This window comes from Battus philenor, unplaced genomic scaffold, assembly GCF_028537555.1.
Source record: "Battus philenor isolate CCGP_79_NKW_IND1 unplaced genomic scaffold, ilBatPhil1.0.hap1 SCAF_1, whole genome shotgun sequence".
NCBI classification, from domain to species: Eukaryota; Metazoa; Arthropoda; class Insecta; order Lepidoptera; family Papilionidae; genus Battus; species Battus philenor.
Genome location: NW_027181661.1, coordinates 13,342,649 through 13,360,538, shown reverse-complemented (window position 1 = coordinate 13,360,538; position 17,890 = coordinate 13,342,649). Strand labels below are relative to the sequence as shown.

General features: G+C 31.3%; 2 protein-coding genes across 8 annotated transcripts in view; both read right to left on the bottom strand.

Moving 5' to 3' along the window:
• Positions 1–1,947, bottom strand: part of trol (terribly reduced optic lobes) — a 130,195-nt gene extending 128,248 nt beyond the window's left edge. For 6 of the 7 annotated variants that reach the window (XM_068761363.1, XM_068761393.1, XM_068761370.1 and 3 more), the window contains exon 1: positions 1,799–1,947. In XM_068761363.1, coding sequence (XP_068617464.1) covers positions 1,799–1,849 — 51 coding nt within the window. In that variant the 5' untranslated portion in view covers positions 1,850–1,947. The remainder of the gene's footprint in view (positions 1–1,798) is intronic. The other variant, XM_068761409.1, reaches the window with a different exon arrangement.
• An 8,039-nt stretch (positions 1,948–9,986) lies between these two features.
• LOC137919288 (galactose mutarotase-like) lies at positions 9,987–17,221 on the bottom strand. Its single transcript, XM_068762323.1, has 10 exons — positions 16,815–17,221; positions 16,573–16,666; positions 16,269–16,432; positions 14,501–14,710; positions 13,719–13,806; positions 12,754–12,901; positions 11,725–11,830; positions 10,933–11,046; positions 10,609–10,719; positions 9,987–10,109 (listed from the first exon to the last, which is right to left on the bottom strand). The coding sequence occupies exons 1-10, from the start codon at positions 17,145–17,147 to the stop codon at positions 10,017–10,019; spliced, it is 1,461 nt and encodes a 486-aa protein (XP_068618424.1). The 5' UTR covers positions 17,148–17,221; the 3' UTR covers positions 9,987–10,016.
• Between the last annotated feature and the right edge of the window lie 669 nt (positions 17,222–17,890).

The window sequence follows — 17,890 nt, the reverse complement described above, 5'->3', positions numbered from 1 at the left end:
AGACCACGCTTTAGAAAATTGAAGCAGTTAGTTCGTGATTGTAGAGCAACATAGTTCTTATTACGTTGGTCCAACGAATGTAAAATAGCTCTGTATTAGTAATTATATCTATGCAAGTCGGATATCCATTTTTTTTTGTTTAAAACCCTTTTAAACACTAGATTCGAATTCTAGGTGTTTTAAGAGCGATAATCAATTACTGACTAACATTTTTACAACAAGAATGCTAACGAATTTTTCTATGTTACATGATTGAAAATGAACAAGACCGTACATCCGCTCCTATATCACTAATCAGCAATTATAAAAGAAAATAAATAAGATCTTTACGTGTCAGAAGAGCTAATTAAACCTAATAGGACTTAGTCTACGTACTGAGAAAAATAAGATAGAAATTTTTATCTCTCAGTATATATATATATATATATATATATATATATATATATATATATACACACTTTATCTCAATATTGAGATCCCTAAAAATCCGTTTCGATATTTACAAGGAAATTTTTTTATATATAGTGTAAATTATCAACACGATGGAATAAAAAATGAAAAATCGCATGGCACTTAAATTATTATTTGGACGATAAACGCTAGATTCGCAAGCAATTCGTATTCTATCCTAATTCAATTTGTTAATCAAACGGTAAGCGGATACTGGATATCTGCGGAGTTTCAGCAAATCCATCCCGTCAAAGGAATCTTTTTATGAATTGTCTTTAGTGTAAACACATAGAGACGATTCGATGATATGAAATAAGTGTTAAATTTTTAGTAAAATTTTCTTTTCACAAAATTTAATAACATCTTTTTTAAGCGTAACGGGTCTCTTTTCATTTTATTATTATGAGAAGACAATAGACAAAAACACAATAGACCTTCAATATAATAAATTAATTCAAAAATATATTAACAATTTTGTAAAACATTTATCTTTAGTAAAAGTTTTATTAAAGTCTTAAAATTTTTCGTTTAAATCTTCGGGGCTGAATATGTTAACTAAGACATTTTATATCAAATTATTTTAAAGTATTTTTAAATGAAAGAAAGATTATATATATCTCTCTAACATTTTACGTGCTTAAAATTTATATATCTGCGTAAGATTTTCCTCCAAATTGCCTAAATAAAGTAAAGCTCATGTTAATTATATTTAATTTTTTTTTAATATTATTACATTTTAAAACTTAAATGTCCCCAAAAATTAAAAAGATCGAATATCAACAAATTTTAAAACAATAAATAATACTGTGATTATTGTTTTATTTTTAAAAAATATGTCTTATTTGTTGGTTTAATCAAAGCTAAGAACACAACTTCTTACATTGTTTTGTGAGAAAGTAAAAGAGTGCTACGGTAGAGTAAAGAGATGAGTAGCATTGGTTATAAGATAGTTTAAAAAAGAACTTCGATTATTGAAATAATTGAGAAGAATCGTTTTAGATATTGTTTTTTAGTTAATACACATTAATGTGAATATTAATTCCAAGTTTTTAATTTAATTCATCTTTCTAAAATAACCAAATCCTTAACACAAAAACTAAACAGAACTGCAAAATTATTACACTAATTATAATTTTCATTTTTGCGCTGTAAAATATGCGCCATAAAGTTATAAAATACGCACAACATGCGAAAACCGGCTCTGACGGGTCCTGGTTTATTATTTTTAGCTAGGTTAGTTCAAATGGTTACTGGCCAAGTTTGCACCAAGTTCGGGAGCAACCGAAAGAAATTCGCGAACGCCGAAAAAGTTTCTAAACTTTTTTAAGTGCTGAAAAATTCAACTTACCTGGATTAGAAGAGTCAGGGCGAGCAGGAGGGCTGTTGGACAGACCCTCATGGCTGTAAGCTACTTCTGGACTGGAATGGTTCAAGTTTGTGCCCGTTGCGGCGAGTGCGTAGGCACCGTGCGTGCCTCGCAAGCGTCGGACCGCGAATGCCGATCGCGAGCGTTGTGAGCTGGGAGCTGCGAGCCTGCGACCCACAATGAATGCTGCGACTTTGTCGAAGAACTTTACAGCACACTTGCGCTTTAACACACTTTGCTGCTGAAATTGTGATGCATAAATCTTATGCCCTTTCACCATAAACGCCGTTTTATTTAAACTTTTCATACTTATACTCCGAACTATTTTCAACAATATCAAATAAATTTCCGTTAAAAGTTTTAAAAAGTTTATCTCCATATTGTAATGTAGAAGAATTATTGAATTTTATAATTTTTATGTTTATTTTTTGAGATAAAAATTACACCAGGGAATAAAATCTCATAAAGAAACAAGGAACTATTAGTAATTTAAAACAATTATGTTTTTCTATACAAAAACTGACCACCGGAACCAGAATCTCATATTCGCACAGTAGACTTGATAAAATAAATGCAACGAAAATGCGTCGCTTCTAACACGGGTACAAAGTAAAAAAGACAATTGTGTGATGAAGTGAAAGTATTGTAATGAAAAACTAATTGTATACATTCTTTGATATTTTAACTTAACATATCTCATCTCTACCATAATGAGAATTAAAATCTTTAGACACCGATTAAAATTTTACGTGTTTCTCTACCCCTCTCATTGACATTACGTAAAGTCCCTAAAGGACTTTTTATTTCGCGATATCTGGGAAGTTTTTTAAAATTAAATTTTGTAGTAAATCTTTTTCAATAAATTTTCGATATAGAAATAGATAAAACCAGCACATATTACTTAAGGTTTTTACTTATAATGTTGCTATTTAATCGAAGGCAAAGTAAACAAGAGAAAGATTTTTTATACACAAAAAAAATTCCTTCAAAAACATGTGTTGTTCGTATTAATTAACGATAGAGTGGTGTTGTTTAGCTATTTAGTTAGAAAAAGATTGTTAAACACTGGTTGGTGATTTTAGATGATTGTTAGTTGACGGTTCCTCGCAGATTGTGCTTGTCGTACAAAATACGAAAGATTTATTCCCTCGTGTCGCTGGAAATTCAAAATACACATTTCAACGAGATTGATATTTTCTACACCTTCAAAGAAATAAACTACTACTTTAAACTATTTTACCCAGACATTTTTTGACAAAAATAGGTTTACAAATTTTATTAAACATATTTTAAACTTACATTGTTAATTTTCTCGAAATTTGTGGTATATATATATTCAAGAATATTGTCACAAACGATCACATCCGAAACATATTCTATATTCTATACTATCATCAGTTCTGTTATTAGAAATGTACTTTAAGAAATGTAACTACGCCTATACTTATTTCTAACCGAATCATAAATTCGTATAATGTATATTATTATTTACAAATCAAAATGAATCCCAAGATTTGATATTGTATGTAAATTTTCAAACTCCTTCTTAAAACGAAATTTGAATGCAATATAAAGAACAGCTTTATATGAACACAATATTACCATGACACGACAGATGCCTCTTGTGTAAAGTAAACTTATTTTTAAGAGCTGAAAATATTATTCAGAGAACAGTTTTATTTTCTTATGATACTTGTTTTTATGACAAAGCAAATGTAAATAATCTAATATTGAAGATAGTGAATTTTAAATATCATTAAAAGTAAATATAAAATTCTTTTTTCAGTCACAAAATAAAAATAAAACGAAGATTTGTGTCCACTGGTCATTGAACCACAACAATAATTAGTAGACCTTTCATCTATTGAAACACACAACCAGGGCCTAAATATTTAAGTAGATATTATGCCTTTACATAGCATACATATTTAAAACTTTACTGGGTTAATTCAGATTTGACTTATCATGGAAGGATGTTATTAAAGGTGAGAATGATTTATGTAATAAATAAAACTTTTATAACAATTTCATTTTATACATCTAAAAATGAGTTCGTTGATATTTATGACAGTTAGTTACGTATATACATTCAAAGCAACTGCTACAATTCAGATCCAAGCCGCATCTGAGCCACAGCCTGCTTTACGAAGTTCTTTGACCTCGCTCCTTCGCTTATCAAGCTACAACACTTTAAAACTGGACAGGTTTAACTGCCTTAACAACACATTGCCAATACCGTCTGTATGTAATTTGAAATATGATAAGACTTGCTATGCTATGCTACTATGTTTCAGTAGGTGATAAAGAATGTTTAATTTATTATTGAAATGAATTCCAACATTGTGAGAAATCGTGGATTACTATAGTTGCTCGTTCAATTTGCACTTTCGCACTACAGCTGTGTGGTATATAGTTTTATGTTCTTATCCTTTTGCGCTGTTTGGACACAGGCAGATGATAATAATAATAGTTTTATTGTTTCATAATTATTGATACTTTATAAATTTACAGTTCTTAGTCCGCCTATAATAAAAATAAAATGTAATGTTTGTGTCCATCATGTGATAACTTTTGAACTATAAGCCTGTACATATGTACGCACGAAGGTGACATTACGCCTACGCTCTTCTTTTGTTGAGGATTTAGCAGGTTCCGTATTTTTTACATTAGACAAAAAAAATCTGTAAAAATTTTATAACTATGACTTTCTATTAAATATTTTTAAATAATACTAAAAATAAATAATTTTATCTAATATCTTGTAAAAAAAATAAGTATTTTATTTATAGTCACAATTAAAATACTTTCCTTCAAACAGTTCACTAAAATATCAAAACAGACATTTATTTCTCCTTTCTATTACGCTTGACTGAGATAGTTTTAACATAGTTTCTTTCCCTATAATCTATATTGTTTTATGTTAAACTTTAATAATCTGTGAAGAGAATAGCGGCAGGCTTCTACTGAAACTTGTACGTAATGTTTCGTATACAGTGTCCAAATCTTTGATATCCTATGCACATTACAACAAATAGAACAATCTTTAAATAGCGAAGATGCTTTATATTAGTACAGTTTTTCTCTCCTAGAGTTACACGGTCAATTAGAATTAAATAAAAAAAAATACAATAGGTATACATACAAAATTTATCATTTAGGAAAAACAGCTTATTTCACGTGTTAGTAATATAAGAGCAGAGATACTTTGCTGCGAGTATATATGTCACAACATTGTCATGGCAACCCATGACCACCTAAGGTCACGAGACAGTACAAGACAATAGAGTCGCCGGTGAGTATTTGCAGGCGTCAGAACATTGAATGGATATCTCAGAGATTGTTTTCATATAATGGACGTCAATCGAAAAAATAAGTCAGTTTTCTTATCTGAGATAGAGAGAGAGTCTCGTAAATATTCCGATCCAATTCACTATTGAATTGTGTATATAACATTTTAAAATTAAATAAAAAGTAAATCATCATGTATGAATCAGCAAAAAGCTTATGGTTTTACAGTATTTGGTCAAATCTGAACCTTTTTTTATCGATTTTAAATGGTAAATTTATTTTTGAATTTCATTATTCACATTCCATTTAGTTGAAAACGCTGCTGTCATCGTTTCCCAAAATATTTTAGTTTGTTATTATTTTAGTTTTAATCCATAGCAGTTCAATTCTATCTCAACTGATTATTTTTTTGAATTGGTTTTATTATACCACAAATATATATAAAAAGTAGATCATAGTATTCATTTGTACGATATAACGCAAGAAAGAAATGCCACTATCAATATATTTTAGCATAGCTAAAAAGTATTTTTTGATGTGAAAAAAAATTAACTAAGTACAGCACGGACGGAGGTTATAATTAATAATATAAAAACCAAAGTTAAAACAAAATATTTTCCCAAACACTATGATTTCATGCACTTCACAATAATATCACTATCGCAGTGCTAAAGCCTTGTATCTGTGTCCTACAAAAGATCTCATATACACGAACAAAATGCATAAATATTTTATCATAAAGAGGTTATTATTTATATTAAATTACTCATTGTCCTTTACGTGGCTTGTAATCGATCTATATTTTTAATAAAATATGTAACTAGGCCATGATTGCATATGTAATATATGTTTTCTTTATAGTTTTTATATTTCGTAAACAGGACTACCCAAATAGAGTTAGTATCCAGAAAAAATAACCCGTTCTCGGTAGTACAGACACTAGCGACATTCACAATAGCTCTTTGATCTGATTTCAATTAAACCTCGAAACAATTTAAAAATAATATGTTGAATTGTCAATGAAAAAAAAATAAGAACTTATACAAGATTGTTACTTCTAAACAATTACTTTAATAAATTTGTTTATCACGTGACAAATTTTAACCAAATTTGATATTCATTTATTGCATATACATTTTTTAATTTCCGTTTTCTAAATATCTATTAAGCAATGCTATGTATTAAATGCCAATGCTGGTATGCTACGTGCATTCTTCGAAGTGGTTTGGTAACAACCAACAAGCCACATCGAATAAAAAATATATAGTAAAAAGAGTTACGTTATTCAACTGTTTTTTAAAGACATAAAAAAATACTATACATGGAAAACTGAACCGCACATTTGGTTATCAAAAAATACATGAAGATGTTTATGAACCCATTTTATTTAATATCCAATGAATAGAATATTAAATTGTACAAAATCTACTATATATTTCGAATGTACTAAATGGTAATCTAACAGTGTTTGATTCTAAATAGGATCTATCCTTCACAGTCAACAACTAATTAGTTTAATTTTTTAAAACCTTATTTAAAATAGTTCGTAATTATAATTTATTAACAGTTTTAATTACTTAGCCATTCATATGTATACCATTAGCAGAGGTCAAAAGGATATCGCTTTTTTACTTATTTGAAAGAATCTTAAGTAGTCAAGTATATTCTAAAATTCAATAAGATTATCTAAATATTTATTACTAAAATATTTAGTCTTGACTGCGTATCGAATTACGTCGAAGAAATATAGGATATGAATTTACAATACAAGGATAAAAGCAATAACTTATCAATATGTAGGTTGGAATTCTTTATCAAAACAGCCAATAAACAACTCAATTGACTGACATTCTGAGATTTTGTTATTATTTTTCACGTTATTAACATATAAATTAATTTTTATTACGTGTTTTTTTGCAGTAATTATTTTAAACTTATATAATAATCGGTATAAATTTTTTTTGGTATATAAGATGGTTTTTACTAGCTCTAGTATTTTAGAAGTCTTTTTATCATTTTTTATTAATAAAATCACGTATAAAACACAATTTAAAATAATAAAACGCTTAAATGGAAAATTTGCTCTAATATTTGCTTCTGTTAGAATTTACCAGCGGACGCACCACTAGCGCCATCTGTTGTCAGAAATTAGTATTACTGGATGGTAATATAAAAATGAAGTTTTTTAAAGACCTGGTCAGGTATATCGATACATCATAATTTTTATAGATATCTCCATTCGCTGAAAACAAAATATTGCTTCACAAGTGTGTTCGGTCAAATAACACGATACCTTTTGATATGCAATCGCGGTTTGCGAATACGGCTGCCGCGGTACAGGCGAACGTTTTTGGAAGTACCATGATTTAAACGATTGACGAAAATTAGTGCAAGTAAGACAATGGCCATCGCTATTCTTTTAAATGGCGCTGACACATAGTGCCTCTTTTAAGATCAAAGAACTTTGATCCTAGCTATAACCACCCAAAATGTTTGTTCTGTCCTTAACATGAAATTCCGTGTAACTTCAAGGCACATGGAGCAATCATCTTATAACCTAAATTGTGTCTGTCAAATATTATCAGAGTCGATGTTGTAGATTATCCTTAATTTTGTCTTTACCGGCATATGGAGAGTACGAGAGTAGAAAAGTTTTAGGTTTATTTAGGTGGGTATTTGCGGGGTACCATTTTATTATACCATGTAATCTTGCAAGCGGCCGGGATTTATAATGTTCTAAACATTTGTTAATACTAAAGATGACGGTGTATAGTCATTTCCATAAAAAAGCCTAAAATAGGTGTATATCGTCTATTTCAGGTTATTTAATGTACGTTTAATATATATGTAGTGTTTTAAGCATATAGGCAATATGTTTTACAGGAGATATATATGTATATAAATAAATATATACTGAGAGGTAAAAATGTATATCTTATATCCATCCTCCAACATCCATTATACGATAACCGCAAACACCAAACCAATAAGTAAATTTCAAAAATCACGCTGCCAATTTCTGCGGCACCGATCCTGTAGCGAAATCCAACTCACCTGCTTATCATGACGTCGACGCCGAAGAATATGCAGACGCCGACGAATACGCCAACTCCAACGCCTTAGCGATATTGGACGACGCCGACGCCACTCACAACGATGCTCATACCGACGACAACGCCAGCACAGAGGAGCTATCTCCAACATTAAAATTGATTCCAACGACAACGCCGACGCTGAAACGCTCTCCAACGCCGAAAACGATTCCGACAACGCCGTCGCCGATGCTATGGCGGATGTCGACGCAGACGCCGTATATGAATCCTGTGAGTATAAAGGACGCTGAGGCGGAAGCAGCTCATGACGTGTTGAAAACAAGCTTTTTATTTGTAATTAAAATATAAGCGTTTGTTTTTCGAATTTGTCTACTATTTTGTAAATGATTTTTTTAGGCCAGACTCTCACTGCTGCTTATGGCATTAATAGATTACGCGGATTAAAGTGGCTGGGCACAGTCTGCCTAACCTAAGACGTAAAGTAGCGAAACTCGAGGGCTCCCGGAGGAACCTAATCATGGGCCGCTACGTACTAATATTTTACAGGATTAGGAGGCCGCCGAGCACCTCTAAGAAGTCACTAAACTCATGGGCCTCACAAGTGTATATTAATAATTAGAGATATGTTTATTACTTAACACGAGTTTAACATGAGAATAAAAAGAGTGATAGTAAAGATAATGACGTCAGGTTCACTGAGATCTTAGTTTTGAAAACACAATATTACTCCTAATGAACTTGGTCGGTTGGTCTTATTTTTTAAAAGTTCTGACTGATGGATCTTACAGATGTTAAAATTTTATGTACGACTAGCCGCCGAGATTTGTGACGCTGTTTATGCCCGTCAAGTCATATGCTGCAAGTCCATCCAAAGTGTCTGCATTGGTGTGTCGGAAAAATATTTTTTTCTACACTATTTCAGTCGTGTTTAAGTAAGGATTTCTAGAACCGTTTTGTATGTGGTATGATAATTTATTTTATCTTTAATAACTCTGGCAACTGTGTAGGCTTTTGGCAGGCGAGTAACTAGTTCCTTTAATGACGTTTATAAAAAAAAATATGAACGTTATTGGCTCAACATGATTGACTGGTAACATTCACATTAATTTTAATGATTAAAAACAACCAGAAAACTGCCCATGTTTCGAATTTCTTAGAATAGTTAAGATCCTAAATGTACCTATATAAAAGTGTATTTTATATCAACATTCGTACAATATGCAGTTTACCTTTTTTTTTTAAATAAACTGCTGGAAGCACTTTATTTATTCCGATATGATCGAAAATATCCTCTTTAGCTAGCTCTCAAAATTGAAATAAATGACGTGTTTATTTTATATGTACGATTACCGTGTAACCATTTACCACCAAATTATATATATGACGTATTAATATACTTTCAATCTCTACGATTCCAGAATATTATACATGTATAATATGTATAGAACAAAAAATTATCAATTTTGAGTTATAGACTTAATTTAGAAAATATACGATAGATGTTATTAATATTTTACTGAAATTCTATGCAAAAATGAACATAAAAATACTGGTGAAAAAGTAACAACATTTTTAACTGTAGGATTAAGCTAGCCTTTAATTTCAAATGCCGTTAAAATATGTGGAGGATTATTAAAATAAAAGATACTTTTACAATGTTTTTTTTATAAAAATAGCTTTACATATCTTCGGTAATTAATTACATTAATGTATTCTAAATAATGAATAATTTATCAAGAAAAAAAAACATGGATAAATGTTTCGCAATAATTAGTACACAAAATGTTTCTTTTAAACTGTATATTTCTCAAAAAAAAATCAATCCACATTATACGTTGTTGGACAAAACAATGTTATTCTTATACATATTTACCAAGTAAAATTCCAAATTTATACTGGATTTTGTGGATGTAGACTTCTCCGGGATTGAGCACGGAATTGGGGAAGTTTTTCTAAAAGCAACAAAACAAGTTCTAGTTAAGTAATTTTATTTACATTAAAAAAAGCTTTCCTAAGAAATGAGTTAGCATAAATGGTTGTGGTTAAAAGATGGTAGCAGAAACTGACGTGCTTGGTCTAATGAATGAGGTAATCCTTAAGACACGATGAAGCTACGAAAAAAATAATAACAGATGGTTTTGCAATACTTGTATTAATTAGTTAACTAACGTTTTTTTTAAACTGTATGTCATATACCACCTGTTATTATTAAATTTTTTCTTTAGGAAAAAATATTTTCAATAAAAAAATTTTTGTTATGACACGTACATCTAACGAAAATGCTTATAATTTTTTCTACAGTTGTATTAATATTTTTCTTATCTTTACCCTTTACTGCACCATGTTCATTTGACTACAATGTGTTGTGTTCAAACTATGTCAGTGGATAATTAACAATTATGTTTAAACCAAAAAGCTACTCAATAATAACCAAATATATAAGTATCTCACATGATTAATAGCATCTGGATAATTTTGGGGCAGCAAGCAGAAAAGTCCATGTTTTTTATAAAAAGTTCCACCTTTTCCAGTTAACGGCACGTAGCCATAGTGCTCTACGCCCTGATAACAAAGTTCAAACATCCGTTAAAAGCTCGATCGTCTTAATAATAATGGACTAAAAACATTTTACCAATTGCACAGAAATTTAATAAGAGTCGGTTAAAATCAACGGTATCAGGAGGATATCAATTGCTGTGTTCAATAGGACAATCAAACTAAACAAGTTCTAATCCAATGTCGCATTGAGGTTCTCTATTAATGTGAGCCAGTCACCTCGTTTCCATCCCCACTCGCCTGGTCTTCTTCTTTCTCTTCTTCTTCTTCACCTTCACTTTCCTCGTTCTCGCTCTCTGCTTCCGCCTCCTCGTTTCCGTCACCAGGCAAAGGCTTTAAAAATGGCAACAACCAGTTGCAATACATGAATACCGTTATCCTTCTAAGAAAGTCTTTCTCCATAGCAACCTATACTAAAGAAATTCCTGTGGCCCCGTCATATTTATTGGAAGTATCGTTGACAACCCCAGAGTTTTAGTTTGTACATTTTAGCTTAGAATAATAAAACAAAATCGTAGGAGTACTCATATTTGATTAAGTTGTATTGGAATGCGGCGATTCGTTCTTCGTTGTACTATTTTAACAAAACCGTGTTGAATTACTGTGCGATTTTTGTGTTTTATTGTAGAAAACACGCAACGCAGCCCCAATTCTTAAATCCCTTAGTGCCCGCTTAAAACCAACAGTGTGATACACTCGAATTTAATTACGGTACGGATCGCTACTTTCCAACAAATTATTCATAATTTTGGATAATGTTAAGACAACAATGTAACTAGGAGACTAACAGTATAAGTTTAAGACAACGAGCCGTCAATGCGATTTGGACTATCTACCTAATACCCTTGTGGCCGCTACTTTGATTTGCACTATCAAGTGCATCAAGAACGCATTAAACACGTGATCACTAGGTGCACATTGGGAATAGAGTTAATTCTTAAGTATGGAAATATTTTTGTAGCAAATTATTCTGTAAGTAGAGAAGCGTAAAAACTATAAAATATTACATACCGCAACTATCTTGTCGGGGTCTGGAAGCAGATTTCCTGTGTAGAATTGCAAACCAGGCTGATTGCTATATACTTCCAAAACACGACCGGTGCCAGGATGAAGAGCTCTGAAATATTTTTGACAATTTTTAATCATAAAACAAATTTCTTTTTTAAATTTAGAACATTTTTTTTATAAACGATACGACATTGAGTCATTGTAACGCAATGCGTTACTTTCTTACGTCACTGTTATTGGAGCATGGCGTTCGTTGGAAATTGATGAGGTTGGCAATAGATAACACTTAATTTTATTAAATAGCGAAATAAAAAAAATTGGTCAGTTTTAAACAACTATTTTTTCATACTACATTAAACTTGAATAGAAATTAAACGGTAAAAAATCGATCGATCAAATTCGATCATTATTTATTTAATTTTTTCACTTTTACAAATACATAGTGTTCGGTTACTGGTGTAAAAGCCTTAAGGAGGCGACGGTATAGCTTAATTGCTATCAATTAATTTATGGTATCAAAAAATCAATTGTTTCAAAAGTAATAAATAACATACGTAAGAGAAAGCGTTTTCAAAATTAAGGTTACTACATATTAAAATTAATTACTATTTACTATCTGTCTCTGCAGACCGTATACTACCAGAAGTTATTGGAGAATCGAATTCCAAAAGAAAAAATAAATATATGTAACGCAATTCAGAATAATCGCTTTATACAAATTAAACTTTAAACAATTGCAAGTAGATGAAAAACCATACAACTAATGTTTTTATACCTATAACCAATCTGTATATTCACTATGTAGACAGTAATAAGTACCAATATAGGTAATTATTACTGTCTGAAAATAAAAGTAAGAAATACTTAACCTTTACCTACTTTTAACTAAGATTGGAAATTTTTTACGTAAAATATTTACATTTGAATAATAAGTTAAATTAGTGGAGTGGTATCGACATTTGGAGTAAAAAATGTGTCATGTAGCTATTTTCTATTTGAAAACGATTGCCTTTGGTTATGATAATTACACACCTTGCGTGGAAGGTCAAATCCTGAGAGGTGGCTTGTGTTATGCAGAAGTTGACGTCGTACCCTCCCAAAGGTATTTTAGGAAGCATGACCTTTAAACTCCGAGGTATTCTAAAGTCGTAGGCAGTGCCACCGACAACCTTCTTCTCTCCTGAAATAAGTAATAATATTCAAATATATAAGTGTATAATATTCAAATCAAAAACAAGTGTGAGACAATTACGTATTTTATGTTGTAATTAAGGAACATTTTATTAATGTAAACTAAGTAAATGACTTACTCATAAATGCAAAATATTCTGAATCAAGGCATACTATAAAACGTCAACACATCAACTTGGTTAGAGGTGGAACATCCTGTGCATGTTACAACTTGCACATAAATGTTTAACATATGTAACGTAACATACACCTTACCAGCAGGAACGTGTTGTAATAAAATACATCTCCATTCTTCTTTCTCTATTCTGTCATATTTTTATGAAGAGAGCAATATTTTAGCAATTTTTCAATTTTCATTATCATCACAACTTCAACCATGATGGATGTCCACAACTGGAAGCTGCCTTCCCCATAGATTTCTACTTTATAGGACTGGTTGGAAGCGGTCAGCATCTTAGTCAGTCAGCAGTTAGGTCAGCATCTCTTACGTCCTAAACAAGGTCGTCTGTCCACCGTATGGGTGTCTCAACTTCAGAACCTTGCGACCGTCCATTTGATCAAACATGGATAAATATTTTTTTTTAAATCAAATATATCTAGATGTTATTTCATTCTATTTATTTAAATAGAACAGGCTATAACAGTTCAATAATGCTACGTTAATCAAAGCGACCTTTCTTCGTACTATATTATTATAGAGAATAAAAGAAGCAACAATCCCCATTATCATTCCGAGAATAAAAATTACGAGCAGCGTTGTCAGAAATGATGCTTCGTCAACTAGTGTCTAATTACAATACACTTACCAGTAACCATACCGTCATCATCTGCCTGTGTGTATTTGTCAGCATTAATCGTTATAATATGCTCGCACATAGATTCAGAACCTTTGTGCTGGAAATATAAATTTACTTCTCTATTAAACTGAACATTAATATTTATTTTTCTATTCTTACATCTTAAGAACCTGCCATAAATTCCATTTTAAGATGATACTCTGTGAAAAGCGCATTTTTGCAATTTGTGATTATCCTTTTGAGATTTATTAGACACATTTTTTTAAATTACTTTGGAGTTTCCGTATATTAAAAAGGACAACAGACTTCCTCAAAAGAAATTTAGTGTCACCATACACTGTTCGTAGTATTCGTTCGTGATCATCATTATTTTAACCGCAAAAGATCCACTACTGGACATAAACCTGTCCCATAGATGTCCACTACTGGTTAGAAGTGGCCTACATCAAACATCTTCCGACCTTAACAAGGTCCTCCGGAATTCACTGGAAGTGGAAGTCCTGCGCTGCGCTTGCCGGCCTCTAGTCACCACTTCAGAACCTGAAGATCCTGGCGGCCTTATATTCTGCGAGGTATATCCTACCAACTGCCACTTCAACTTGCCGATTCCGATCAGTTGTGTCGGTTACCGTTGTTCGTCTACGGATCTCCTCATATCAGTACTATAATGTAACGCACAAGAATGAACACTCTATATTTTAACTAGCGCTAGGGTCTCCTAACCAATCATCCGATGATGAACGCCTCAATATAATAATCCAACGCAACTCTGTTTTGCTATACCAACTTACATGTCCGGCAAGATTGAAATACGGAGCATTACTCAAATTAATTATTGTAGGCTCGGTCGTTGTGCATTTCATTTCGATATTGATAGTATTATCACAGGTAACGTCGAAACAAATCTGCGTCATTACGGTGCCAGGGTATCCCTCGTTGAACCGTTCCGACACATGGCACATGTACACTTTAGTACCGACCACATGAGACCTCCAGTTTACCTTTAATTAAACATACGAAAATTCTTCAAGAGATACAGACCTTATATACTAACGCAAACAAATGATATGTTAACTTCATAATAATTGGAAATAAAACTCCACAAAAAAAAAGTTTTATGATAAATAAATGAAATATACACAAAAGTAGACAAAAATTTAAACATATTTCTAGCATCTATTAATATTCAATTTAATAAAGTAATTTTTTATGCAACGCAGTGATTTTTAATATACATTTTACGTATAAATAAAGCGGCGCCTTTCACTGCAACTTCTTTGTCAAAGTCGGTTGGAAAGCGGTTGTGTCATAGTACAGCGGCTGTTTCGTGGGAACTTGGTCGATTGTGTGAACAAAATAATAAGGGGCTCTGTTGAGAACACTTTAGACATGCTGATATATTGATGATATTCAGCATTTAAAGTAGCTCTAAAGCTTCTAAAAATCAAGAGATCGATTTCTAGAGAGTTCCATTCTTGGGTCAAGTCTTTTATCATATTTTCCTTCTGGCATATTCTAGAGAACTATAATACTTGAATCGCTGGTCACGATAAAAAAAAAATTAATAAATAATAAATAAATCAATAATTTGGAGTTATAATACTTATATTTATAATAAACAAATAATTAATTAATAAAGTGGTTGCAAGTGCTCATTTAGCAAATACAATTATTTAAACCTGTCCCAGTAAATTCTTTAACCCCATGAGGATACATGTTATAATAAACTATATCTCTTTTACAAATTTTTTGACAATGTTTTGACTTTGACTACAGGAGGAATTATATAACATCGGTAAATGAATCAAAATCAATCAATAAAGATGACTTTTGCATCAGTACAATTTCGATTACCGTGTTTAATGACTAGGAAATTACGTCAATTGATTGATGCGACGGAAATTGCAAGATTAAATTTCACTCGACAGTATCAGTTTAACTTAAAAGTTCAATTAAAAAAATCCTTCCGCTATTATCGCATCTTCTGTTTATTGGACGAATGTACAAATCATATAGTTAGTAAAAGCTATTAAAAGCTTACTTATGCTTTAATTTGACATTTTTATCAAGATAAATGATAAAAAGCTATATTGATGTAATTGAAGTCCTCTGTAGGGTTTTGTTCGAGATAAAAACGTGGACATATGGTATGCGTAGAAGCTGTACCGGTGCTATACAACACCCGTCGCTCTAAGTACTGCAAGTATAGAAACAAGCGGTAAAAAAATATTTTTGGCTAAACGAACCCAATCTGTTGCAGATTCAAATATATTAATAAAAAATTAAATCGTGTGCTGTCATTTTATCCAACTTCCTTTGGGTTAACATTTATCATTATCATCCCCATAACTTCAGCCTAAGATGTTTCCCCCAGAAACTTCCGTTAGAGCCGGTAGAGAGTGCGGCCTGCATCCAGCGCCTTTCGACGACTATGACAAGGGATGCTTACCGGTCTAAGGTCACCACTCCAGAACCTTAGAGCCTCAGCGGCCGCCTATACGGACTGCTTACTGCCGCTCAAACCTACCAATAACTTAAAATCTTTTGACTAAAACTTACCTTATCAAATCCAACGTAACCACCATTGTAGTGGTCGTGTCCACGGTTAGAAGACAACATATATACCCTGCCCATAGGTTTTACTGACATAGTGGCATTACGAATCAGGTTTGCGTATCGCCCAAGAGTAGAACCAAAGTACGGGTTACGTGGTTGAAAGTATTCTGTATGATGGAAAGAAAAATATTAAATACTATTTGGAGCTATGTTTTATTCTATACAAATCTAATACTTGAAGATATATTTGAAAACTTAACATCGGAAATTAAAATTCGGTTTTCATTTATTAGAATAGAAAAAATACCTTCCAACGTATCAAAGCCTGCAATGACGTCGTCCGGAACACCTTTCTTATCTGGTACTTGTATAGAAGTAATTGTAGCGCCATAAGTTATCACCTAAGTATGAAACCAACGCATCAAATTATTACAATGTATTATTATCCTCTAACAATTTTTGCATTTAAAAAAGTGTTTAATGTTAACTGAAAAAGGGAGATTAATTTACAAAATAATATAAATATACATGTTCACATAAAATATTAACCTGAACCGTCATTCTGTTTTTCGTTTTCCATGTAAACCTTCTCACTATATCGATGTTACTACTCGAAGAACACGGACTGTCATCATGACCTGGAGAAAGAATCTCGTTAACGCTCTTCGAAAATTTTCTTCTTGACATCTTACTCTTGGAAATTGTAGACGTTGTATTTTTTGGCATAAAACCAAACCCATCAACAACTAGTTCGACATCAGGAATTTTCGTTTCAACGGGTTCTGGTGGTAATTGTGGTTGTATCACGTTCGATTTGGATTTTGGTTCCGACGTAAGAGATATCACATCTCCGCTAGCCTTATCATCTGTTTCATCTGCCATTTTTACTTAAAATTTAGTTATTCTAATTTTTTTAGAAATTTTTGATAAAATACAAATAATTTAGAAAAATATTTTGAAGTAACTAGTTTCGCATTTTTTTTTTCAAAGCTATGACATTTTAGATTTTCTAGATGGCTAAATAATATAAACCAAAGCGAAGCAAAAAGATTTTATACTTTAAATTTTGCAGTTGTTGTGTTGAAATCATGACATTAGATTTTTTTCTGATACAATTATAGAAAAGTGCTAAAATAGATACCCTCAGCGAAAGCATATTCATTTTTAACTTATTTTATTTTTATACTAATGCAGTATCTTAATTTATTTTTAATCAATCAATTACATACTTTGTATAATAAAAACGCTGGACAACGTCAATACATAATATGTAGTGACGCAGATTTTTGATAAAAAGAAAAAATATATGTAAATAGATACCGCGTCAGACCTAGTAAAGTGAAATCGATTGTTTAGTTTCGCTAATATTTTAAAATATCCATAACATATCCTAAATTGAACAATAAATAGTGCCTATTTAATTTTGTAAAAATAAATTGTAAATTAAATAGTCCCTATTTAATTTTGTAGACCGACTGTTTGAAAATGATTTAAACACCAATAATAATTTACAGTTTAATTCAGACTCTTACATAGTTTTGATAAATATTACAAACGGCATTTAATTTATTAGTACTTAAAAATAGGTATAAAATAAGTATTAAAAAAAAACTTATTTTTAAAAT

What these genes read in the sequence shown, in the direction of transcription:
- LOC137919288 (XM_068762323.1), bottom strand. Translation starts at nt 17,147, where the DNA reads ATGGCAGATGAAACAGATGATAAGGCTAGCGGAGATGTGATATCTCTT. An exon ending in AAAACAGAATGACGGTTCAG is followed by an intron (nt 16,667 to 16,814) that starts GTTAATATTTTA and finishes TTTCATACTTAG; the next exon opens with GTGATAACTTATGGCGCTAC. An exon ending in CGAGTGGGGATGGAAACGAG is followed by an intron (nt 10,720 to 10,932) that starts GTGACTGGCTCA and finishes CTTTGTTATCAG; the next exon opens with GGCGTAGAGCACTATGGCTA.